Source organism: Pseudoliparis swirei, chromosome 16 (genome assembly GCF_029220125.1).
Source record: "Pseudoliparis swirei isolate HS2019 ecotype Mariana Trench chromosome 16, NWPU_hadal_v1, whole genome shotgun sequence".
Taxonomy (NCBI): domain Eukaryota; kingdom Metazoa; phylum Chordata; class Actinopteri; order Perciformes; family Liparidae; genus Pseudoliparis; species Pseudoliparis swirei.
In genome coordinates, this window is record NC_079403.1 from 227,240 (window position 1) to 254,362 (window position 27,123).

The window sequence follows — 27,123 nt, forward strand, 5'->3', positions numbered from 1 at the left end:
TCCTTCTTCCTCTTCTTGTTCTTCTTCTCCTTGTTCTTCTTCCTGTTCTTCTACTTCTTGTCCTTCTTCTTCCTCTTGTCCTTCTTCTTGTTCTTCTTCCTCTTCCTGTTCTTCTATTTCTTGTCCTTCTTCCTCTCCTTGTTCTTCTCCTTTTTCTTCCCTCTTCTTCTTCCTCTCCTTGATTTTCTCCTAATTCTTCTCCTTGTCCTTCCTCTTCTTGTTCTTCTTCCTCTTCTTCTTCTCATTGTTCTTCCCTCTTCCTCTTGTTCCATCCATCCCCCACCCCCCTGGCTGCAGGTTCTCTGAAGCGGCTGTCGGCCCTGAAGGTGGATGAGAACCAGCTGATGTACCTGCCCGACTCCGTGGGGGGGTGAGTGGCTCTGGTGACGCAACGTCTCCATGTCTCATAACATTGAACGTGACGACGATGAAGAGCGACGATGACGAGTAAATTCACCGAGTACGGAGGATGAATAATTGGATGTGGATTGAAATGAGTGGGGGGGGGGGGGTCACCAGATGACCTCTGATTGCTGATTGGCCGTCAGCCGCTGGACTTCCTGGCGCCGCACCGCGATGACGAGGAGCCGCCTCGTTGCCCTGAGAGACGCTGCTCTTCATCCTCCGCTTGCAGACGGGCCTCCTTGTGTCATTTGACCCAGATTAAGGATTTTTATTTCAACCACCCTGCTTTCTACTTCCTGTCTACGCCGAGCGTCTCTCCACCGTTGGAGCTCGGCCGGGTCGAGCCCGTGCCTTGAGGGCTGAGTCGTTCGGCCTCTCCTCTTCCTCGCCGCCAGCCGAGCGCTCAGAGCCCCGCCGCCGTCCGGCTGCTCGGATCATTCCACTCTCTAAAGGTCGGGGCGCTGGGCGTCTCCTGGGGCGGTGGCTTCTCGTCGCTGTGGCTTCTCGTTGACGCCGGTTCATCTTCAGTCTCCGCCTGAGGAGGCGGTCCCTCATGTCCCCCATGAGGCCGTGTGCTGAGCTGTGTCTCGTTTGTTGTCTCTGACGTGGAGACGGCAACGCCTGAGAGGAGCGTTCAACTCCAAGGATTCCAGAATCAGAACCGTTCACATGCAGTGGATCTGTCGGTTGGTGCCACAGTTCCATCATTTATTTTTATAAAGCAAAGTTGTCGAATGGCTTTTATGGAAACTGGCAGATCCAGGGTTTCTGGCCCTTGACCCCGTGACCTCCGACCCACTGGAGGAACTAAAGGGATGCGTTGGATTCCCATTCCTTCTTGACCTTTTCCTTAAATCCTCCTCGCGTGTCCTCGGGTGTCCTCATGTGTCCTGGCGTGTCCTCGCTGATGTCTCCGCGGGGTGTAATGTCCTCGTGTGTCCACCAGGCTGAGCGCTCTGGACGAGCTGGACTGCAGCTTCAATGAGATCGAGGCGCTGCCCTCGTCCATCGGTCAGTGCGGCGCCATCCGGACCTTCGCGGCGGATCACAACTTCCTCAGCGTGCTGCCCCCCGAGGTGAGTGTCACGCGCTGTGACCGGTCTGCGGCGGCGGAGCTGTGACCGGTCTGCGGCGGCGGGCTCACGGCTCTTTGGGTCCACAGATGGGCAACTGGAAGAACGCCACGGTGCTGTTCCTCCACTCCAACAAGCTGGAGGGTCTGCCCGAGGAGATGGGCGACATGCACAAGCTCAAGGTCGTCAACCTCAGCAACAACAAGTGAGTCGTCACGAGGTCAGAGGTTTTGATTTAGATATAGTTTAATTAGTGCAACATCGAAAAAGCTAAATAAATAAATATTTGTAATATATGTATATACATTTTTGTATTTAACATTTAATATATATATATACACGCGTGTGTGTATATATATATTTTTTACATAAAATAATATATATACATAAATAAAATAGAAATGTGTATATTTATATATATATATACATATATACTAATATATATATATTTATATATTAAATTGTTTATATATATTTATAGATATTAAAAATGTATATAAAAAATATATATATTTTATTATATACACTACCGTTCACAAGTTTGGGGTCACTTAGAAATGTCTTTATTCTTCAAAGTAAAGCACTGTTTTTTCAATAAAGATAACATTAATCATAAATACCCTCTATACATTGTTAATGTGTTAAATGACTCTTCAAGGTGGAAGTGTCTGGTTTCTAATGAAATATCTCCAGAGGTGTATAGAGGCCCATTTCATCATCACTCCAGTGTTCTGATGGTACATTGTGTAATCGCCTTAGAAGACTAATGTCTGATTAGAAAACCCTTGTGCAATTATGTTAGCACAGCTGAAAACAGTTATGCTGGTGATATAAGCTATACAACTGGCCTTCCTTTGAGCTTGAAGTTTGAAGAACAAAATTAATACTTCAAATATTAATCATTATTTCTAACCTTGTCAATGTCTTGATTATATGTTCTATGAAATGTTCAATTCATTTATAAATACAAGTGAGTTTTCATGGAAGACACAAAATTGTCTGGGTGACCCCAAACTTTTGAACGGTAGTGTATATAATTTAGATATTATATTAAAGTAATATTCTAAGTATTTTTTAAGGCAGCCCAGCTGCCCGTAATTGTGGCCAGATTGGAAAAGGGCTGTTATGGATGTGTGGGGCGTTTCCACTCCTGTTGATCAAATACACTGAGTAACTTTGGTCCCGCCCCGAACTTACTGAGCACAGCGAGCCCTCGCTCATGAGAAGAACCTGGAGAGGAACCTAGAGAGGAACCTAGAGAGGAACCTAGAGAGGAACCTAGAGAGGAACCTAGAGAGGAACCTGGAGAGGAACCTAGAGAGGAACCTAGAGAGGAACCTAGAGAGGAGCGGCGCTGCTCCCGAGTGTCTTTACGGCTCTGTGTGTTGCAGGTTGAGGAACCTCCCCTACAGCTTCACCCGGCTCCACCAGCTGACGGCCATGTGGCTGTCGGAGAACCAGGTACGCCCTCACGCCTGATGGGGGGGGGGGGGCATTCACACGACATGGAGATGGCGTGAGGCCACTGCGCCGACCGTGAGAACAACACGTTGGACATTTAGGGAACCACATCCGGGACATGTGATCTCAGCGCGGGGTCAGGAGGGGTCAGGAGTGGTCAGGGGAGGTCAGGAGGGGTCAGGGGACGTCAGGCAAGGGGTCAGGAGGGGTCAGGCGAGGTCAGGAGGGGTCAGGGGAGGTCATGCGGGGTCGCTGTGAGTGCTTCGCGTGCAGACAGCATTTAAGGGAGCGAAGCAGCGCGTGCGCTCTGATCGCTCTTTTAATGAAGTATCGATACTAAAAATATGCTAAATCACATCGTTTTTAACGTACGGGTACTTTGTTAGCATCGCTACACCGTGCAGCGTGACAGCAGCAGATGTAGCGGACTAACATTCAAGCTAACCTAACTTCCCAAACGCTGTGGCCATCTGAACGCTGATTGGCCGAGACGCGACACGTCCATCAAAGATGTTTTATTGTGAAGAGCACCACTCCACATTTGTTCCGCGTCTCACTGCAATCTCAACGGCAGCGGGCCAGGTGAACACAATAATAAATCGGAATGCGTCTCTGGTATTGTTCAGGGGGCGGGGCCACATGTGGAGGCGGGCCGTAGTTTGGGGACCACTGCTGATGACAGTCGACTGTCTGGAGAATCAACTCGTCAATCACTCTTTTCTTTCTTTTCTTTCTTCTTTTCTTTCGATGGGTATCGATTGGATTTTTTCCCATACCGGTGCTAAACCGGTACTTTAAAAACGATACCGGTGCCTAAACGGTGCCTGAACCGATACTTTAAAAAGAAAACGCACAATGAGGACATTAAAAACCTCTTTGGTCAGATTCCCTGTAGAAGCTGTTTTCATGGAGCACGACAACAACGGATATCAGACTGTTAATATACACAATACATGTTCTCCATTATATGATGTGGATACATGTATATGTATATTTTAGGGCTGTCAGCGTTAACGCGTTAATCTATGCGATTAATTTGGCCGCGTTAACGCACTAAAATATTTTAACGCAATTTTTTTGTTTTTGTTTTTTTAAAACCGCGGCAGTACGGTTTGACACTGTTTCCGTTTTTAAAACAATTATTTCTCCGCGAAAATAAGGAGCATAAATCAGTTTAAACTCGTGGATGAATCAGTCGGGTTTCCTCCTGCTCCTCCTTCCTCCCGTCTCCCCTCTGACACACAGAGGAACGGAGGGCGACGTGTCGGGGGACGCGGCGGAAAGAACTCGTCACACGAAACCTTCACCGTGATTGGTCAATCCGTTTGTCTGTCAACATTTCGGGAAAAAACAACCAATGAACACTCAGTAAATCACAAAGGACCTCCCACCTCACGGGTGAGGCTCATTAGCAGCCTGTCAGTCAGAGAGCAGAGAACACGACGCGAGGACAACTGAGCCTCATTGAATAGAGCTGAGATTGTTCTGGAATGTTTGATGTATAACACGTGGGGGTGTGTCACATGCAAAAGACTTTAAACGGTGAATTTAATTTATTTTGTAAAATGTATAAAATGCCCCCAGCCTCCAGAGGGTGAACGTGACATATGTGAATGTCAGTCAGTCACCAAGGCCACTGGTTCTGCTGTTCAATGTTAAAGATGACAGGACCAATGGGTCTCAATATACTTCTTTTTTTATTACTAATCTGATGTTTCACTGAAGAAACAATTTATCATCTACAATATTAAATACCTCGCTAGCACTGTATATGTAGGAGCCTCTTTGAAAACACAGCTGTGTGAAGTTTTGTCTTTAAAAAGAAGGAACAAACTTTTAAGCACGATTAATCGAGATTAATTAATCGCAATTTCAAAATGTGCGATTAATTTGTTAATTTTTTTTAATCGATTGACAGCCCTAGTATATTTACATATTTATATATATGTATATACATATATATACTTATATATATATATATTAGAGATGCACCGATCAGGTTTTTGGTGCCGATCACTGAAATCAGTATCTGCCGATCACCGATAATACCGATCACTGAAATCAGTATCTGCCGATCACCGATCACTGAAATCAGTATCTGCCGATCCAATAATACCGATCACGGTGTCGATTGAAGCATTCTATTTATTGTGTAGCATTATTGCCTAGGACAGTGGTCACCAACCTTTTTGAGCCCAAGATCACTGACCTCCACCTTCATGACCGGCAAGATCTACCTATTGAGGCGTTGAGAGAAAACGATGGTCCAGACTGGACTTATGACTTGAGGCTTTTTATTTGGCCTAATTCTAATTGAATGAAATCAAAACACATTGGTCCAGCTTTCAAATTGATGAGACCAGGAACACAGAATTTAAGTGCAAAATAAAAAGTAAGATATTTGTTCACCACACACAATATGAACAAGAAAAAACACATTTCAATGAGCAGCTGGATGAACTACCAATATAAATGTTGTATTTATTTACATTACAACACGACACTGACAACATGATCAGTCAGTGCAACTCATGTAAGTTCAGCTCTCATCATAATGCCATCAAGCCATGTGACTCCAGTCAGTGTGACGGCTGTGACTGAACTCTGTCTGTGAGCTTGTAGTTAGTTCATAAGCACAGACAGACAGTCTGAGGCCGTCTGTGAGCTGCTGTCAGTAATCCAGCTCCTGGTCTTTGATTTGGTGATTTTCTCTACTTCACTGACGAGTTTTTCGGGGCAAATGTGGTATTCATGAAAGTTTTATCATCTGGGACTGGTTCTGAAGTCAGCCCGTTGGTGAATACATTCACATCAGCTCTAAAGACATCCTCAGATTTAAATAATTATAATAATAATAAATATGAGAATCACCATTTGTGACTCCTGCATCTGTGCTTTTTCAAATAATAGAATAAATATAATTGCAATCACTTTCAAGTAAACCAGATTGCTCCATCAGACAAGAAAAAAAGCTCAATGTTGAGCTTTTGTTTTGAAGGACAAAAGCAGAAAAGCCGATCTCACGGAGGTAAAACCTGGCAAATCGCCAATAATCTCGGCAGTTGCGCATGCGCAGGCGTAACCTGTAAATGCCGTAACGTAAACATTTACACTAAGGTACAGGCATTACAACATTTATTTATTGATGACGTAGTTGTATGTCCTTGTACTTTGAACTTGTGTAATATGTAAAGTTATGAATAAAGGTCTTTCTGCATTTCCCCTGCGCCTCACTTGTGGTACGCCCCCCTCTTTCAGGAGCACAGCTGACAACACGGCTGTCAGAGAACCCGCTTTCAGGCGTTCATTAAAATCAGGTGGAGATCTTTTCTGACGTCGATCTTCCAGTCAGGAAGAAAACGTTTCAGAAGACACTTCAGAAAATGTTCGAGAACGAGGAACAATGTGTTTCTGATTTTATTTTCATTTTATTTTGGAGATCGACAGGGAACGTCTCCGAGATCGACCAGTCGATCGCGATCGACGGGTTGGCGACCACTGGCCTAGGACTATGAGGAAATACATATATAAAGCAACTCAAACATTAAAGAAATGACAGATTTCTTTAAACATTTAGGACTTTTACTTTGAAAAATGTCCTAATTGATACACTAAAATTGATTGATTGCCAGTGATGGGGATTTCAGATATGTATGGAACAAATCTGCATCATTCATTTCCTGGAACTCTTGGGGAAATCTATAGACAGGACTTTGTTTAACATACAAAAGTCTGATTTATTTTTATAAACTCTTCCTTGGTACAGTAACAATGTTTTAATGTTAGCATAATTTAAGATAAATCTCAGAAACGATCTTATTGATACAAAATCAGTTCATTGTTTACTTGTGTATGATTTGTCGACATCTTATTTTGAAAAACGGATGTTGTGTCACGTGGTTCTTTCCGCTAACTCTATCAAACCCTCTTAGCTCCCGATGGAATGTGTTTAGCGTGAGCATCTCTAGGGGCAGACATGTGAGAGTCGGCTGAGTCGACCCAGAGATTCAACTCGGGGGACGGGGACGCCGCTCGGTGGTGAGGATCCCCTCTGACCTCTGACCTCTGCGGCCCTCGCCGGGCGCATCGTCTCCGTTGCGATGCGCCGCGATTGAAACGTCTGATAGTTCTCGCAGATGTTACGTCATCTGATCGGCCGTTTTGAGAACGCCGATCAAAACCGATAATGGGAATATCGGCCGATATGGATCGGCGCCGATCAGATCGGTGCATCCCTAATATATATATGTGTGTGTATATATTGTCATGTGTAGCCCTTATAGGGTTAAAGGGTACCTGTAGTGCAAAACAACAACGTGCTACATCCATTCGGCGCATCAAATAAATCATATTTACCCCGCTGCTATTGTCAACAAGTCACGCATAGCCCGAGGATTTACATTTCTTTGTCAAAATTCCGAATCCGTGGGCGCAGCCATTTTGCTAGTTATTTACTCCAGCTCAAAGCTAACTATGACGTAGAGTCGTTGAAAGGAATTCAGCCAATCCGGAGCCACTTCTACACGCGTTGCTTCTTGGGATAGATCGGTGGCCTCAAGAATTACACAATCTATATCAGGGGTGCTCAATACGTCGATCGCGGCGACCTGCCAGTCGATCGCGGCGTAGTATTGGTAGATCGCATGACATTAAAAAATTGGCCCGCCCCTGTCACTTTCTCTATAGCGCCACATTACAGCAGCATCATGTCATTTCTGTCTCTCGTGTTGCGTTGACAGTCCTCTGCCCGCCGTCTCGTGCGCGCGGAGCTCCGACACCGGTTTGCGCACATCGGGACGGACGGAGCAAAGAAAAAGTCACTAGCACCCCCGAACATGTCGGCCGAACATTGCATCAATGAAAGACATCTCCAGCGCTGGCTTATGCGCGATGTAGCTATCAAGCTCACGCTTTTGTGTGAAGCAGATGAGGTCTAATGTCACTATATCATCGGACATAAGTTCGTGCTCTTTACAACAAATGCACTCTGTCTGTTTTTTGTGGCACACATTTCCCACAACTGCACCGTTTGTCCGCCGACTTGCGTGCACGGTCCGCACGGTGAAGCATCTGGACCGGCGGTCCTTCGGCATCAACTTCATCAGAATCATCGCTATCACTGTCACAATTCACTAAATGGGGATAGTCTGCTTTTAAAGGTTCAAACAAGTATCCAGTTGCTGAATCAGACAATCTTTCATCGTCCATATTCTCAATCTCTCAGCATTTGTTTGCGAGCGCTCGACGTTGTTTACATTGGTATCTGAACACATCCGCTGTGGCTGGCTGTCATCTCTCAACGATGTGACGTCACACCACCCGCGACATATTCAAGCTCCAGTGCAATGTCGCATGTCGGAGTTGAGGACTTTGAACAGCCTAAACTACGTATTGTTATTGAATACTGGACCGTCAGTGCATGAATAACCTTTAGAAACACATTATCTTTTGATCTGGCTACATATTGTTTTGCACTACAGGTACCCTTTAATCTTGTCACTGTGTTGATGGGCAAAGAGAACAACCAATCAGAGGTACTGAAGATGACATGTGACAAATAAAGTTTAGCTTCTGACAGCGAGAGGTCCACTGAAACAAAGTGATGCCCCACGGTCTTTATTCCTCCGTCATTATATTCCCGGTAACACCGGGTATACAGCCGGGACCGCTGGACACCAACACATCTGCTAGCAGACTCACGCTCGTAGCTCGTAGCTAGCGCTAGCTACGAGCTAGCTTAAACATGGTTATAATGGCTAATTTATTATTTGTTTGCCTACTTCTATGAATGCAAGACTTGCGATCAACGTGACGTGCTGATCTGAGTTACGGCTGCTCGTCATCATCGGTCTCCCCGTGTTCAGGGACCGGTGCCGTCTCCCCGTCGCGCCCAGCCTGACGCTGCTGTGCTCGGCCTCACGCGGTCACACACGGCCACGCCTCCGCTCAAAGTGAAATGTGAGAGGCTCGCAACCTGCTGACAGGCGGAGTCACTAGAGAAGTTCACAATAATAGGTTTTTTTAAAAATTCAATCGGCTCAGGCACCGGAATGTGCGTTGAGTTTCGGTCCGGGTGGCACCAGTTGTATTGGAACCGGTGCTACATTGGCACCGGTTTCCGGTACCCAACCCTATCACAAGAAGTAACATCGATATGTTTCCAGAAGGAACTCGTACTATTCAAAATGTCGCGTTGCGGTCACAGTTTGACTCATCAACGCCTCGTGTCTCTTCGGTTGTGTTTCAACTCGTTATTTAAAGTCCGGTTCTCGGCGGTTAAAGATGGACAGGTACGCACAGCCTGAGTGTCTCAACCGGCGCCGGGCGGTCCCACTGCACCACCCTGAGGGGGCGCCGGGCGGTCCCACTGCACCACCCTGAGCATCTGTTCATGTCTGTGGAGCAAAAGTACAAAAGATTTGAGGCTTTTTGTGGTTTGTAGAGGAACGCTCCCTCCATGAGCGGCTGGCAGGAAGAGGAGGTCAGAGTGAGTGAGGTCAGAGTGAGGTCTGAGTTGGAGGAAGAAACTCGGCCATCGGTCACTGGACCCCCGAGCCCTCGAGGGGTCCCACAGCGCCCCCGCTGGCTGCAGGTGGAACACTCACTGTTCACTTGTGTCCCCCAGTCGAAGCCCCTCATCCCTCTGCAGAAGGAGGAGGACCCGGAGACCCACAAGACCGTGCTGACCAACTACATGTTCCCCCAGCAGACCAGGACCGAGGACTGTGAGTACCAACCTCCCGTCTGCAGGGCTCGTCTGACTCGTACCCGGAATGCAACTCGGGGGTGTAAGGATTCGCCTGGTTAGTCCTCCAGAGTCTGGCGAAGGAGGCGTGTTCTGCAAGGATACCTGTCTCCATATTTAACGAGGACTCTGGCCTCCGGCGCCCCCGCTGAGGCGCTACAGTAGTTAGCGCTTCACGCGGCACACGCTAATGCTCTCGAGCCAGCTGCTCGATTAAAATAAAAATATATAATTGAGACGGCGCACCACGAGAAAATGTCGTCGTACGAGCTTCAGCTGACCCCCCCCAGAGGTCCTGGATAAGTCTTGACCTTACTGCAGTCATTATGTACGACCCCTTGTTATGCACACACACACACAGAGCAGGTGGCTGGTATCCTTCTCCTGCTCTGGAGGTCACAGTATCGCCTGTTTCCTACGCAATTTCCAATAAATAGAATAGTTTGATTCTTTATGACATGAATGTAAAGGTTGTGTCTTTTTCACACGGCAGACGCACTGATTCACACCTTGAGTTCCAATGTTTATAATCCACAAAGGATGTGTCTGCACTCCGGTGTCGAGAGGCGTCCGCTCTTTATTTATTCATCGTGTGGTTTGGGTTCAGGAAGGGGTTAACTCCTCTCCAGTGGGCGTGGAGCCTCGGCGCCCCCTTGTGGTCAAAGGCAGACGTGTACAATTCATTTCATTTCAGACGTTCCCAGCTCCGACTCGGAAAGCTTCAACCCGGCTCTGTGGGAGGAGCAGCGCAAGCAGCGCGCCCAGGTGGCCTTCGAGTGCGACGAGGACCAGGACGAGAGGGAGACCCCCCCGAGGGTGGGTGTCACACGGGCTCCACGCGGGGCTTCACACGGGGCGTCACGCGCGGCTCCAAGCGGGGTGTCACAAGGGGCTCCACACGGGGAGTCACGCGGGGCGTCACAAGGGGCTCCACACGGGGCGTCACGCGGGGCTCCACACGGGGCGTCACGCGGGGCTCCACACGGGGCGTCACGCGGGGCTCCACACGGGGCGTCACAAGGGGCTCCACACGGGGCGTCACGCGGGGCTCCACACGGGGCGTCACAAGGGGCTCCACACGGGGCGTCACGCGGGGAGTCACATGGGGCGTCACAAGGGGCTCCACACGGGGCGTCACAGGGGGCTCCACACGGGGCGTCACAAGGGGAGTCACATGGGGCGTCACAAGGGGCTCCACACGGGGCGTCACGCGGGGCTCCACGGGGCGTCACGCGGGAGTCTGCAGGCGTCACAAGGGGCTCCACACGGGGCGTCACAAGGGGCTCCACACGGGGCGTCACAAGGGGCTCCACACGGGGCGTCACGCGGGGAGTCACATGGGGCGTCACAAGGGGCTCCACACGGGGCGTCACGCGGGGAGTCACATGGGGCGTCACAAGGGGCTCCACACGGGGCATCACGCGGGGCGTCACAAGGGGCTCCACACGGGGCGTCACGCGGGGAGTCACATGGGGCGTCTGGGGGCTCCACAGGCGTCACAGGGGCTCCACAGGCGTCTGGGGAGTCACATGGGGCGTCACAAGGGGCTCCACACGGGGCGTCACGCGGGGAGTCACATGGGGCGTCACAAGGGGCTCCACACGGGGCGTCACAAGGGGCTCCACACGGGGCGTCACAAGGGGAGTCACATGGGGCGTCACAAGGGGCTCCTGCAGGCGTCTGGGGGCTCCACAGGCGTCACAAGGGAGTCACATGGGCGTCTGAGGGCTCCACAGGCGTCACGCGGGAGTCACATGGGCGTCACTGGGCCTCCACACGGGGCGTCACAAGGGGCTCCACACGGGGCGTCACAAGGGGCTCCACGCGGGGCTCCACACGGGGCGTCACAAGGGGCTCCACGCGGGGCTCCACACGGGGCGTCACAAGGGGCTCCACGCGGGGCTCCATACGGGGCGTCACAAGGGGCTCCACGGGGCTCCACACGGGGCTCCACAGGCGTCTGAGGCGTCACAAGGGGCTCTGCAGGGGCTCCACAGGCGTCACAAGGGGCTCCACAAGGGGCTCCACAGGCGTCACAAGGGCTCCACAGGGGCTCCACAGGCGTCTGAGGGCTCCACGCGGGGCTCCACGCGGGGCGTCACAAGGGGCTCCACACGGGGCGTCACAAGTAGGGATGGGTATCGTTTGGGTTTTCTCCGATACCGGTGCTAAACCGGCACTTTTAAAACGATACCGGTGCCTAAACGGTGCCTGAACCGTTACTTTTTTTTTTTTTACGCACAATGAGGACATTAAAAACCTCTTCGGCCATATTCCCTGTAGAAGCCATTATCATGGAGCACTGACAAACAACGGATATCAGACTGTTAACATACACAAGATATGTTCTCCATTATATGATGTGATATGTAGTCATGTGTAGCCCTTATAGGGTTAATCATGTCACTGTTTTGATGGGCAAAGAGAACAACCAATCAGAGGGACTGAAGATGACACGTGACAAATAAAGTTTTGCTTCTGACAGCGAGAGGTCCACTGAAACAAAGTGATGCCCCACGGTCTTTATTCCTCCGTCATTATATTCCCGGTAACACCGGGTATACAGCCGGGACCGCTGTACATCAACACATCTGCTAGCAGACTGTCACGCTCGTAGCTCGTAGCTTGCGCTAGCTACGAGCTAGCACAAGCTACGAGCTAGCTTAAGCATGGTTATAATGGCTAATTTATTATTTCTTGGCCTACTTTTATGAATGCAAGACTTGCAATCAACGTAACGGTACTAATCTGAGTTCAGGCTGCTCGTCATCATCGGTCTCCCCGTGTTCAGGGGACCGGTGACGGCCTCCCCGTCGCGTCCAGCCTGACGCTGGTGTGCTCGACACGGGCTCACTAGTCACACACGGCCACGCCTCCTCTGTCAGAGTTACATATGAGAGGCTCGTAACCTGCTGACAGGGCGGAGTCACCTGAGAAGTTCACAACAATAGTTTTTTTCAATTTCAATCGGCTCAGGCACCGGAAAGAAGCACCGAAATGTGCGTTGCGTTTCGGTCCGGGTAATACCGGTTGTATTGGAACCGGTACCATATTGGCACCGGGTTTCGGTACCCAACCCTAGTCACAAGGGGCTCCACACGGGGCTCCACACGGGGCGTCACAAGGGGCGCCACGCGCGGCTCCACGCGGGGCGTCACGCGGGACATCACACATGAGGATGAACCTGTTCATTGGTCATGAGGATGAACCTGTTCATTGGTCATGTGATGAACCTGTTCATTGGTCATGAGGATGAACCTGTTCATTGGCCATGAGGATGAACCTGTTCATTGGTCATGAGGATGAACCTGTTCATTGGTCATGAGGATGAACCTGTTCATTGGTCATGTGGATGAACCTGTTCATTGGTCATGTGGATGAACCTGTTCATTGGTCATGAGGATGAACCTGTTCATTGGTCATGTGGATGAACCTGTTCATTGGTCATGTGGATGAACCTGTTCATTGGTCATGAGGATGAACCTGTTCATTGGTCATGTGGATGAACCTGTTCACTGGTCATGAGGATGAACCTGTTCAATTCAATTCAGTTTATTTGTATAGCCCAATTTCACAAATTACAAATTTGTCTCGGAGTGCTTTACAATCTGTACACATAGACATCCCTGCCCCAAAACCTCACATCGGACCAGGAAAAACTCCCAAATAACCCTTCAGGGGGAAAAAAAGGGAAGAAACCTGCAGGAGAGCAACAGAGGAGGATCCCTCTCCAGGATGGACAGAACAATAGATGTAATTTGTACAGAAGGACAGATTTAGAGTTAAAATACATTCAATGAATGTGACAGAGTGTATGAATAGTTCATAGTAGGCATATTCCACGATGGAGACCTCCACGATCCATCAGGCAGATGGCGGTGGGGAGGAGGAGTGGGCGGAGTCTCAACAGTGGGCGGAGTCTCAACAGGACAGTGGCGCAGTCAGGAGCAGGAATTCCACGACCCAGACCTCGATGATCCATCAGGCAGATAGGATCTATGCCGTCTCATAGGGTCCGATGACCCCATGAGACGTGAAGTCTAAGGACTCGGGAGAAAGCAGAGTTAGTAACGTGTGATTGAGAGATGAAAATTCATCCTTAAGGAGAGAAAAAGAGGAGATAGGTACTCAGTGCATCCTAACGTCCCCGGCAGCTATAAGCCTATAGCAGCATATCAAGGGCTGGACCAGGTGAACCTGATTCAGCCCTAACTATAAGCTCTGTCAAGAGGAAGGTCTTCAGTCTACTCTTAAGCGAGGTGACTGTGTCTGCCTCCCGGACTGAAATTGGAAGCTGGTTCCATAAAGAGGAGCTTGATAACTGAAGGCTCTGGCTCCCATTCTACTTTTAAGACTCTAGGAACTACAAGTAGTCCGCATTTAGTGAGCGTAGCTCTCTAGTGAGGCAATATGGTACTACAAGCTCCTTAAGATATGATGGTGCATCACCAATCAAGGCTTTGTACGTTAAGAAGAATTTTAAAAGTGATTCTTGATTTTACTGGGAGCCAGTGCAGAGCAGCTAGTGCAGGAGTGATGTGATCTCTTTTCTTAGTTTTAGTGAGAACACGAGCTGCAGCATTCTGGATCAACTGGAGGGACCTAAGAGACTTATTAGAGCAGCCTGATAATAAGGAGTTGCAGTAATCCAGTCTCAAGTAACGAACGTGAACCAATTTTTCTGCATCTTTTGAGACAAGATGTGCCTGATTTTTGAAATATTACGTAGATGAAAGAATGCAGTCCTTGAGATTTGCTTTACGTGGGAGTTAAAGGACAAGTCGATCAAAGATAACGCCAAGATTCTTTACAGTGGTGTTGGATGCCAGGGCAATGCCGTCTACAGAAACCACATCACCAGATAATTGATCTCTGAGGTGCTCAGGGCCGATTAAAATTACTTGGTTTTGTCTGAGTTTAACATCAAGAAGTTGCAGGTCATCCATGTTTTATGTCTTTAAGACATGCTTGAATTTTACCGAGTTGGTTGCTCTCCTCTGGTTTTATCGATAAATATAGTTGAGTATCATCTGCATAACAATGAAAGTTTATGGAGTGTTTCCTGATAATATTGCCCAAAGGAAGCATGTATAAGGTAAATAAAATTGGTCCAAGCACAGAACCTTGTGGAACTCCGTGATTAACGTTGGTGGTTATCGAGGCGTCATCGTTTACAAATACAAACTGAGATCGATCTGATAAGTAGGATTTAAACCAAATTAGTGCCGTGCCTGAAATGCCAATCGACTGCTCCAGTCTCTGTAACAGGATGTCATGGTCAATGGTGTCGAATGCAGCACTAAGGTCTAACAAGACCAGGACAGAGGAGTCCTTTATCTGCTGCTATTAAGAGGTCATTTGTAATTTTCACCAGTGCCGTCTCGGTGCTGTGGTGTTTTCTAAATCCTGATTGAAATTTCTCAAATAAACTATTATGATGTAGAAAGTCACACAACTGATTTGCGACCACTTTCTCAAGGATCTTGGAGAGGAAGGGGAGGTTAGAGATCGGTCTGTAGTTAGCCAACACCTCTGGATCCAGAGTGGGCTTCTTCAGGAGAGGTTTAATAACAGCCACTTTGAAGGAGTGTGGTACGTGGCCTGTTAGCAGAGCCACATTGATAATATCTAATAGAGAGCCGCCAATTAAAGGCAACACGTCTTTAAGCAGCCTCGTCGGGATGGGGTCCAAGAGACAGGTAGACGTGTTCGAAGTAGAAACCGTTGAAGATAATTGGTCACGGTTGATGGGAGAAAAGCCCTCCAAATATACACCAGGGCATACAGCGGTTTCCAAGGCCATTCCACTTGAGGACAGATTGGCACTGGTTATGGGCAAGAGAATATTAATCTTGTCCCTAATAGTCATGAGGATGAACCTGTTCATTGGTCATGTGATGAACCTGTTCATTGGTCATGAGGAAGAACCTGTTCATTGGTCATGTGATGAACCTGTTCATTGGTCATGAGGAAGAACCTGTTCATTGGTCATGTGGATGAACCTGTTCCTTGGTCATGTGATGAACCTGTTCATTGGTCATGTGATGAACCTGTTCATCGGTTATGAGGATGAACCTGTTCATCGGTCATGAGGATGAACCTGTTCCTTGGGCATGTGATGAACCTGTTCATTGGTCATGAGGATGAACCTGTTCATTGGTCATGTGGATGAACCTGTTCCTTGGTCATGTGATGAACCTGTTCATCGGTTATGAGGATGAACCTGTTCATTGGTCATGTGATGAACCTGTTCCTTGGTCATGTGATGAACCTGTTCATTGGTGATGAGGATGAACCTGTTCATTGGTCATGTGATGAACCTGTTCATCGGTTATGAGGATGAACCTGTTCATCGGTCATGAGGATGAACCTGTTCCTTGGTCATGTGATGAACCTGTTCATTGGTCATGAGGATGAACCTGTTCATTGGTCATGGTGATGAACCTGTTCCTTGGTCATGGTGATGAACCTGTTCATTGGTCATGTGATGAACCTGTTCATCGGTTATGAGGATGAACCTGTTCATCGGTCATGAGGATGAACCTGTTCCTTGGTCATGTGATGAACCTGTTCATTGGTCATGAGGATGAACCTGTTCATTGGTCATGGTGATGAACCTGTTCCTTGGTCATGTGATGAACCTCGCTGCAGGAGGGGAACCTGAAGCGCTACCCCACGCCGTACCCTGGCGAGCTGAAGAGCATGGTGAAGACGGCCCAGTGCGTGGCCCACCGGCTGAGGGAGGACGAGTCGGGCGGCGAGGCGGCGAGGAACCCCATCGGGGTCCAGGCCGTGGGGGTCAAGGTGGGTTAGCGGTACGATCCCTGACCTCTGACCGGTGTGACGCTCACGGTGTGGCTCCGCTGCAGGTGATCGAGGCGCCGGACCCCGACGGCTCGGCATCGGACGCCGAGTCCCAGATCTCCACCAACACGTCGGGCCAGAACCAGAACCCGTCCGCCACGGAGCCCAAGGACACGTCGGACTCCTCCGGCGCCCGCAAGGCCCCGTCCGGACCACCGGGGGGCGCCGACCACGAGGACACGCTGGTGAGCTCCGGCCCTCGCCGTGGCGCCTGGAACCAAAGAGTTCTTTCTACTCATGTTGTGGTCTTCAGGACTCTGACGAGCTGTCCGATGAAGAGGAGGAGATGAAGATGGCGGAGATGAGGCCACCGCTCATCCAGATCTCCATCAACGCGCCCAAAGTGGTGACGCTGAGCAAGGAGGCCAAAGGTCAGAGTTCATGAGAGGATGTAACATGGACACCTGGACTACTCTCTCCCTCTCTCTCTCTCCTCTCTCTCTCTCCTCCCTCTCTCTCCTCCCTCTCTCCCCTCTCTCTCCTCCTCTCTCCTCTCTCTCTCTCTCTCTCCTCCCTCTCTCTCCTCCCTCTCTCCTCCTCTCTCCCTCTCTCTCTCTCTCTCTCTCTGTCTCTCTCTCTCTCTCTCTACATCTCTCTCTCTCTCTCTCTCAGATCACGCTGTGCGTCAGAGCGACAGTGTGCGTGTGAGAGCTGCTGAGCGTTGTCTGTGTGTTTCTCTCTTCTCTATTCTTTCATAGTTGTGTGTATTTAGTTTATGTGGTTTATTAGTTGGTTTCACAGTAGTTTAATTTGTTTGGTGGTTATTTGGGTTTTTCTCTGGGTGTCTTCCCGCTGCGGTGCCTCACCGGCTCGGTGCGTGGTGAAATGTTTGCCCAGTTCCCCCCGCTGCTCACGAGGAGACACGGGATGAAGATCTCCGGTGACTCCTCGTGCAGCGTGGAGGAATTGGCTCGGGCAGTCGGGAAGAAGGTCGGGTTCAGCAGCGTGAAGTCCGCCGCCAAGATGAACGGCTCGGTCGTGATCTTCCTGGATCAGGTGGGGAAGGTGAGCCGCGTGGTGGAGGAGGTCTCGGTGGGAGATTTGTTTGTGGAGGTGTTTCCGCTGGATCAGCCGTCCACCAGAGTCCTCGTGTCAAACGTCCCTCCGCTCATCTCCGATGAGTTTCTCAGCAGAGAGCTCTCCGGCACGGAAAGCTGGTCTCCCGATGAGAGATCTCGCCGGGGTTCAAGGAAGGCGAGATGAAGCACATCATGAGTTACCGTAGATCGGTTTATATGATACTCAACGACCGGAGCGCGGAGTTAAACCTGCGCTTCAGCGTCAGAGTAGATGATGTTAATTATAACGTCTGGCGTCTTCATCGGCGATGAAGTGCTTTCGTGCGGAGAGGAGGGGCACACCGCGAGGGTCTGCTCGAAGCGCGGCGACCCGGCGCCAGCTGGTCCGGGCGGCTCGGGTCCGTCTGGAGCGCCGCGTCGCGCTACACCAGCTGCGGCAGCGGGGATTGCGACCGCGGCGTCTCTGATAGGAGACGCTGCCGGAGCGCCGGCTGGCGCTGCGGCTGCGGAGCCGCCGATTCCAGCGGAGAGCGCGGCGAGCGGCGTCACTGCTGCTGTATCTGACACGCATGTGGTGAGTATGAATGAGGGAGTGAGTGATGGGGGTGATGGTGGTGATGGTGGCGATGTGTGTGTGTATGAATGAGGGAGTGAGTGATGGGGGTGATGCGGGTAAGGGTGGCGAGGGTGGGGAGGCTGGACAGGGCAGTGAGAAGCAGGCTGTGGGTGGGGTCGGGAGCGACGAGAGGAAAGGAAAAAAAGGAAAAGCGGACCAAGAAAATGGAGGGGATGTGGGTGGATCTGCCAAGAGCAGTGGGGTAGAGGCTGTGGGTGAGGTGGGAAGTGGGGAGGAGGAAGGAAAACAAGAAAAAGAAGGGGAAAAAACAAACACAAAAAGATTAACAAAACAATAAAATATTGGTGATGGTGGCACGGGCTTAGAGGTGGAAGTGGGAAGTGGGGTGGAGAATAATGAGGAAAGTGAAAAAGAGGAGGAAAAGGGAAAAAAAGACGAGGGCAATGGTGGTGAGAAGCCCATAGAGGGGGTAGGACAGGTGGGTGGAGTCGAAGAGGTGGAGGAGGACGGTGCAGGGGAGGAGGGGGCGGAGCAGGTAGAGATGGACGAGGAGGAAGCCGGGGGGCAGAAAGGGGCCCCGAAAAGAAAGAAGAGCGGCCAGAGTGCCGGCAGCGAGGCCAAAGCCAGCAGGGTGGAGGAGAGGAGGAGGAGTCAGGGGGCGAGGCCGGTGGAGGATAGCAGTGATGAGGAGGGGTCAGAGGACAGCGACTCTCCTCTGATTTTAACAAATAGTCAGGAACAAAAGCTGTATACAGCCGACGAAATAAGTTTGTTTCTACATAAAACAAAAAAACCTCGTGGCTTTTGTACAGTCGTGCCACTTCCACATGAGAAAAAAGAAACTAGACAAACAAGAGGTTTTTAGAATTAAAAAGTGTTTACCCAAAGTAGAGGAGTGCATCCAGCAGGGGGAGGTGGAGAGCTCCAATGTGTGTTTTAATTAATTTGTTGATTTTAAGTTTTATTTGTTTTTTAAACTCTTTTCTTTTAATGAACACATTCAGAGTCTGAGTTTTAAACGTAAATGGAGCAAGGGACAGTAAGAAGAGAACATCTATTTTTGAATTTAACTAGATGAAAGCCAACGATGTTCTCTTCTTACAAGAGACGCACAGCGACAGCACCAACGAGGCGGACTGGAGGAGGGAGTGGGGGGGGGGAAGTCCTCCTGAGCCACAACACCAACCTCAGCGGAGGAGTGGGCTTCCTCTTCTCCAGGGCCTTCAGCCCGGTCACTGGAGGTCAAACACATCGTGGAGGAGGCTGTTCTTTGTGAAAGCACGGTTCGACCTTTTAATGTTGTTTTATTAATGTGTATGCTCCAACAACCGGGGCAGAGAGGAAGCTGTTTTATCCAAAGTTAATGATGTTTTAAATGACTGTGCCTCGGAGGATTTTTTATTCTTGGGGGGGATTTTAACTGCACAGAGGATGATTTTAAAGACAGAAACCACACAGAGCCACATCCAGCTTCACAGCAGGTGCTGAGGAGGCTGGTCCATTCTCATGGCCTGGTGGACGTGTGGAGAAGGATGCATCCGGACTGCCGACAGTACACATGGTCCCACGTTAGGGAGGAAGGATCTCCTCAGCCAGGTTAGACCGCATTTATGTTTTAAGCACCATTTTAATATTTTTAAAATGTGCAGCATTGTTCCGGCTGGTTTTACTTATCACTCTTTGGTTTTATGTCATTAGGAATTTTTTACCCAGGAGCGCATATTGGCATTTTAATACAGTTTTAACTTTCGATAGGAATTTTAGGGAGGTGTTGTTTTATTTTGGGGCATTTTAGGCTGAGGAAGAGTGAGTTTAATAATCTTAGGCAGTGGTGGGACCGTGGTAAGGTAGAAATTAAGCTCCTTTGTCAGCAGCACACTTTCAACATCACTAGAGGCGTCACCAGATCTTTGAAGGACCTGGAGACTGAGATAGTGGACCTAGAAAGTTTAAGCGAGTCCACAGGAGATCGAGGACATATTGAAGTCCTCAAAAGTAAAAGGCGGCTCGCCGACCTGTTCGGGTTAAAGTACAAGGCGCACTGGTCAGGTCCCGATTCCAGACCATCGCGAGATGGACACTCCCTCTAGCTTCTTCTTGGCCTGGAGAAGAGGGTGGGCAGGCGAGTGATCCACTCACTGCTGACGGACGAGGGCAGCCGGTTGTGGAGCCAAGCCAGATTCGGAAGCGGCGGTGGGGTTTACTCCTCCCTTTATGCCACTGAGTATAGGGAGGAGGAGAGTCGACGGAGGGGCTCTGTGGGGAGCTGCCTCAGGTCTCCGAGGAGACTAATGAGGAGCTCGACAGACCCATAACCCCCCAAGAGCTGAAAGCTGCCCTGCAGGGAATGCAGGAGGCGCGCCCCCGGGATCGACGGCCTCCCCGCTGAGTTTTACAAGAAATACTGGGATGTCCTCGGAGGGGACATCCTAGAGGTGTTCAACGAGTCTGGCCTCTGGTTCCATGCCGATGTCCTGCCGGAGGGCAGTACTGACCCTACTGCCTAAAAAAGGAAACCCGCAGGACATCGGTAACTGGCGCCCTGTGTCTCTGCTGTGTGTGGATTACAAGCTTCTGTCCAGGGTCCTCGCCTCCAGGCTGAGGGGAGCTATGGAGCAGGTCCTCCATCGGGACCAGACCTACTGTGTGCCCGGCAGGTCCATGGTGGACAACGTCCACCTCATTCAGGACGTTTTGGAGGTCTCCAGCTCGTTGGGTATGGATACTGGTCTGATTTCTCTAGATCAGGAAAAGGCTTTTGACCGCGTTGAACACGGCTTCCTCTGGAAAGTTCTGGGGAAGTTTGGGTTCAGCGCTGGCTTCATAGCTAAGATCAAGGTGTTGTACAGTAATGTTGAGAGTGTGCTGAAGATAAACGGCAGGCTGTGTGCTCCTTTTAGAGTGAGTAGAGGGGTCCGGCAGGGCTGTGCTCTGTCCGGGATGCTCTACGCACTCTCCCTCGAGCCCCTCCTCATTAAAATACGCTCTAGCCTACATGGTTTGGTTTTACCTGGTTTTAATTTAAAAAATGATTTTATCGGCGTATGCCGATGACGTCGTTGTTTTTATTAAAGACCAAAATGATGTGAACCTTTTAAATCAAATTGTACAGGATTTTAGCACGGCATCGTCAGTGAGGGTGAACTGGAAGAAAAGCGAAGCCCTCGCTGTGGGGGAGTGGCGTGGCGGCCTCCCGGTTCTTCCACAGAAACTCAGATGGAAAAAGGACGGTTTTAAATATTTAGGGATATACCTGGGGAAACCGAGCATGGTCCAGAAGAACTGAGAGGGTGTCACAGAGAAGATATAGTGGAAACTTTCCAAGTGGAAGTGGCTGCTCACCCAGATGTCTTTTAAAGGTAGAGTACTGGTTTTAAACAATCTTATTGGATCCCAACTGTGGCACAGGTTGACCTGTTTAGACCCTCCCTCAGGCTTCTTAGCCAACATACAAAGAAAAATGGATTTTTTTTGGGAGGGTCTACACTGGGTGCCACAGGGGGTGCTGTTTTTAGCCAGAGAGGAGGGGGGACAGGGCCTTGTCCACCTGGCCAGCCGGACGGCCACTTTTAGATTACAGTTTGTTCAGAAGTTTTTAACGAGTCCGGGGTTTTTAGTGTGGCGAGACGTGGCCAGCTGCATCCTCAGACGTGCTGACAACCTGGGGCTGGATACTGCTCTGTTTTTAATAGACTCCAGCATTTTAAAGTTAAGTGGGCTGCCTCCTTTTTATCAGGGTGTTTTTAAGTCGTGGGCCCTTTTTAAGCACGAAAGGTGCCCACAGTCTGACTCTGTTCTGGTTGTTGAGAGAACCATTAATTTATAATGCAAAACTGGACATTAGCAGCAGCGTCACCCCTGGACTAAGCAGGCGCTGCTGCGAACAAAGACCCTTTGCCTGCAGCAGTTGGTGGATGCAGTGGGGCCGACGCTGAGCGACCCCCCGGCCCTGGGCTCCCTGCTGGGGATGCATTCCGACCGGGTGGCGAGGAGGCTCCTGGAGCTGTGGAGGCAGAGGCTGACCGGGTTGGAGAGGAGCCTCCTCAACGACTACAGCCAGCAGAGAGCAGAGCCGGACCCTGCAGACCCTTCCCAGACATCTCCCTCAGCCCGTGGCTGGGGACTCACCGGCCCCTGCTAAGGCAGGCCACCCAGAAAACTGCACACTGAACAAAGCAGACAAGAAGACTTTGTATTTTAACCTCGTGAAGAGTATCAACAGGTCCAGACTGTGCAACAGACCGCCCACTGTGTGGTCAGAGAGACTTGGGCATGGAGGCCCTGGCCCGCAGTGGGGGGTCCTATACAAGCCTCCCCTAAAGAAAAGGACCGCTGACCTCCAGAGGCGGATTTTACACGGTGCTGTCGCGTCCAACGCTTTTATTTCGGTAATCAATCCCGCTGTCCTGAGCCAGTGCCCCTTCGGTGACCTCCGGGAGACTATTTACCATGTTTTTAATGAGTGTAAGAGACTTTTGAGTTTCTTCGCTCTTTTAACATTGGTTTTTAGTCTTTTTAATGTGGCTTTTACAGAGAAGGTTTTTATCATGGGAGCTGCCTACAAAAAGACGGAAAAAGAAAAATGGCAGCTCCTTAATTTTTTATCCGGCGAAGCCAAAATGGCCATTTATTTGACAAGAAAGTCCCGGGTGGAAAACAGAGAGGGGCAGGAAGCCAGGGCAGTGTGGCTCTGCAACATCAGAGCCAGACTGGTTGGAGTTCAGATTTTATAAACACATTGGAGACCTGGATGCTTTTAAACAACGCTGGTGTTTTAAAGATATTGTTTGCTCTGTGGTGGAAGAGGAGCTGGAGTTTGCACCACTTTTTATGAGGTAAAACATGTTTTATTTGTTTTTAATGTTTTGTTTTTTGGTTGTGTTTTTTATTTTAAACAACCTAATTTTTTAAAGCACTTTATTGTTAAGAAGCTATGTAAAAGCTGAGAAAATGTGAAATAAAGTGTTTTTCAAAAATCAAAAAAAATCTCTCTCCTCTCTCTCCTCCCTCTCTCTCCTCCCTCTCTCCCCTCCTCCCTCTCTCCCTCTCCTCCCTCTCTCTCTCTCCCTCCTCATGTGTGACCCTGTTTTTAAACCCTATGCTCTCCAGACGACGCTGACTCCCTATTGGACGACACCGTTGCCAACAGCAACCAGAACAACAGCAACTGCTCGTCCCCGTCGCGCATGTCCGACTCCGTGTCTCTGACCACGGACAGCAGCCAGGACGACTCGCTGGGCACGAGGCCCTTCCTCCCCGAGAGCCGGTGGGTACCCTCCTCATCTTCATCAGCAGAGTCACCTTGTGACAACATGTGAACAATCCTTAAACCCAAGGGGAAGGTCCTCCAGGGGTACCTGAAGGTCCTCTAGGGGGACTGGGACCTGAAGGTCCTCCAGGGGTACCTGAAGGTCCTCTAGCGGGACTGGGACCTAAAGGTCCTCTAGGGGTACCTGAAGGTCCTCTAGGGGGACTGGGACCTGAAGGTCCTCCAGGGGTACCTGAAGGTCCTCTAGGGGTACCTGAAGATCCTCCAGGGGTACCTGAAGGTCCTCCAGGGGTACCTGAAGATCCTCCAGGGATACCTGAAGGTCCTCTAGGGCATACGTGTCAAACTCATGGCCCGCGGGCCAAATGTGGCCCGCCACGTCATTTTATGTGGCCCGCGACGGCATGAAATAAATATGATGCCTTTTCTTAAAAAAGGGAGGAAAAAAATCGTGTGCTTTTATTTTGAAGGTCATTTTTTTTGCAGCGGACTGCGGTCTGTTCACTCTCCTTCATGCTGCATTCACGCCAGAGGAGAGGCGAACCCTTGCGTTGCTTTTCTAAATGTACTCGCGTGAGTTCAGTCGCCGGACTATTTGTCACGTTTTCTTCACTCGCGCTAGAAGCGCCGGAGAGGGGGCGTGGCTTATCGTGGCATATAACAGCTCGTTACCACCGTCCACCACGGAAGAAATACTTTGTTCTGTTGAGGAAGTCCCACACACGTCGGACCATCAAGCCCTCGAGTCTGGGTTAATAATATAAATATTACATATTATATTATCCGTAGCCGCTCGCAGCTTCTCCAGGAGCTGCGTCTGGATGACGGCCGCTTCCAGACGATCGATATCCTCAGGAGGTTCTGATTCAACGGTATGACGTCAGTGACGTCACGCGGAGCATTTCAACAGTCTCACCTACTTTTACCGCCCGAGTTTAAAAAATCAGCCCGAATGAGGCGCATTTTTCGCGTCCTGTCATTCTGCGCCCGGCGGACATCCAGGCGTGCGTGCGTGTGTGTGACCACATTGACTTTGTATTAACAAACATCCCCAGTTCCCCTATTATGAATTCCTCCATCAGGTCTATGTCAGTGGTCACTAAGGTTGAAGTGAGTGCTGCTTCATGTTGTTCAGTATTTATAATATAGTCAGAAGAAAAGTTAATGTTGAATATGTGAATCTTTTTTAATTACCCTTGTTTAATTTATTTATATTTGTGTATAAAAGCTGCTCCTCAAGACTCTGACTTGTAGAGCAGCTTTATGTGTCAGAGGTTCAGTGAGTGAGACATGCATTACATCTTTTGAGGCTTTTTAAAACCAGACTTTTTAATTTCATGTTTATGCATGAAAGCACTGTTTATACATGTTTTAAAGTCTGAAGTTACTGAGTAGTAATGTATGTTGTATTACCTTGTGTCCTTAAGATTCACTTGTTGGTTCATAATTGACTGTAAAAGGGAATATTACTAAATAGTTGTGTTGTGCATACTGTGATATTCTGAACTCTCATGTTCAAACTGCACCATCTTTTCATTAAATACATTTGAGAAGTTAAAAATGTCCCTCGATTTAGGTCTCAGCTTGTCATGCAGGGGTGATAGTGCGTCCCAAAGCCAGACCAGTGGAGAACCACTGCCCCAGACCAGTGGAGAACCACTACCCAGACCAGTGGAGAACCACTGCCCAGACCAGTGGAGAACCACTACCCAGACCAGTAGAGAACCACTGCCTAGACCAGTGGAGAACCACTGCCCAGACCAGTGGAGAACCACTGCCCAGACCAGTGGAGAACCACTACCCAGACCAGTGGAGAACCACTGCCCAGACCAGTGGAGAACCACTACCCAGACCAGTAGAGAACCACTGCCTAGACCAGTGGAGAACCACTGCCTAGACCAGTGGAGAACCACTGCCTAGACCAGTGGAGAACCACTGCCCCAGACCAGTGGAGAACCACTGCCCAGACCAGTGGAGAACCACTGCCCAGACCAGTAGAGAACCACCTGTCTCAACTGTGACAAAGTTAATGTAATAATGTTTGTTTGATCTTTGACAAAGTAATGTGGGTTAAAATAAATATAATGAAATTAAATAGATTTATTTCATAATATTCAATACATTTGCATATATAGTTATACATTTATATAAGTACACCTAAATAAACAATAAACAAATGCAAAGACAGTTATTTAACAATATGTTCTGGAGTAGTTAGAATTATACCGTGTTAGTGACAACCGGCCCTTTGAGGGAGCCATGAAACGATGGCCCTCGGTGAAAATGAGTTTGACACCCCTGCTCTAGGGGGACTGGGACCTGAAGGTCCTCCAGGGGTACCTGAAGGTCCTCTAGGGGTACCTGAAGGTCCTCCAGGGGTACCTGAAGGTCCTCTAGGGGTACCTGAAGGTCCTCTAGGGGTACCTGAAGGTTCTCCAGGGGTACCTGAAGGTCCTCTAGGGGTACCTGAAGGTCCTCCAGGGGTACCTGAAGGTCCTCCAGGGTACCTGAAGGTCCTCTAGGGGTACCTGAAGGTCCTCTAGGGGTACCTGAAGGTCCTCTAGGGGTACCTGAAGGTTCTCCAGGGGTACCTGAAGGTCCTCTAGGGGTACCTGAAGGTCCTCTAGGGGTACCTGAAGGTCCTCTAGGGGGACTGGGACCTGAAGGTCCTCTAGGGGTACCTGAAGGTCCTCTAGGGGGACTGGGACCTGAAGGTCCTCCAGGGGTACCTGAAGGTCCTCTAGGGGTACCTGAAGGTCCTCTAGGGGGACCTGAAGGTCCTCTAGGGGTACCTGAAGGACCTCTAGGGGGACTGGGACCTGAAGGTCCTCTAGGGGTACCTGAAGGTCCTCTAGGGGTACCTGAAGGTCCTCCAGGGGTACCTGAAGGTCCTCTAGGGGGACCTGAAGGTCCTCTAGGGGTACCTGAAGGACCTCTAGGGGGACCTGAAGGTCCTCTAGGGGTACCTGAAGGTCCTCTAGGGGGACTGGGACCTGAAGGTCCTCTAGGGGTACCTGAAGGTCCTCTAGGGGTACCTGAAGGTCCTCTAGGGGTACCTGAAGGTCCTCTAGGGGGACTGGGACCTGAAGGTCCTCCAGGGGTACCTGAAGGTCCTCTAGGGGGACCTGAAGGTCCTCTAGGGGTACCTGAAGGACCTCTAGGGGGACTGGGACCTGAAGGTCCTCTAGGGGTACCTGAAGGTCCTCTAGGGGTACCTGAAGGTCCTCTAGGGGTACCTGAAGGTCCTCTAGGGGGACTGGGACCTGAAGGTCCTCCAGGGGTACCTGAAGGTCCTCTAGGGGGACCTGAAGGTCCTCTAGGGGTACCTGAAGGTCCTCTAGGGGGACTGGGACCTGAAGGTCCTCCAGGGGTACCTGAAGGTCCTCTAGGGGGACTGGGACCTGAAGGTCCTCTAGGGGTACCTGAAGGTCCTCCAGGGGTACCTGAAGGTCCTCTAGGGGTACCTGAAGGTCCTCTAGGGGGACTGGGACCTGAAGGTCCTCCAGGGGTACCTGAAGGTCCTCTAGGGGTACCTGAAGGTCCTCTAGGGGGACTGGGACCTGAAGGTCCTCTAGGGGGACTGGGACCTGAAGGTCCTCTAGGGGTACCTGAAGGTCCTCTAGGGGGACCTGAAGGTCCTCCAGGGGTACCTGAAGGTCCTCTAGGGGGACTGGGACCTGAAGGTCCTCCAGGGGTACCTGAAGGTCCTC

The 27,123-nt window shown here is 50.0% G+C and overlaps 1 protein-coding gene across 4 annotated transcripts in view; it reads left to right on the forward strand.

Moving 5' to 3' along the window:
• Positions 1–27,123, forward strand: part of erbin (erbb2 interacting protein) — a 66,688-nt gene that overhangs the window by 17,523 nt on the left and 22,042 nt on the right. For all 4 annotated transcript variants that reach the window (XM_056433423.1, XM_056433422.1, XM_056433419.1 and 1 more), the window contains exons 10-19: positions 298–370; positions 1,352–1,481; positions 1,568–1,683; positions 2,870–2,939; positions 9,565–9,664; positions 10,379–10,500; positions 16,336–16,488; positions 16,554–16,733; positions 16,802–16,919; positions 23,254–23,410. In XM_056433423.1, the coding sequence (XP_056289398.1) occupies positions 298–370; positions 1,352–1,481; positions 1,568–1,683; positions 2,870–2,939; positions 9,565–9,664; positions 10,379–10,500; positions 16,336–16,488; positions 16,554–16,733; positions 16,802–16,919; positions 23,254–23,410 (1,219 nt within the window). The remainder of the gene's footprint in view (positions 1–297; positions 371–1,351; positions 1,482–1,567; positions 1,684–2,869; positions 2,940–9,564; positions 9,665–10,378; positions 10,501–16,335; positions 16,489–16,553; positions 16,734–16,801; positions 16,920–23,253; positions 23,411–27,123) is intronic.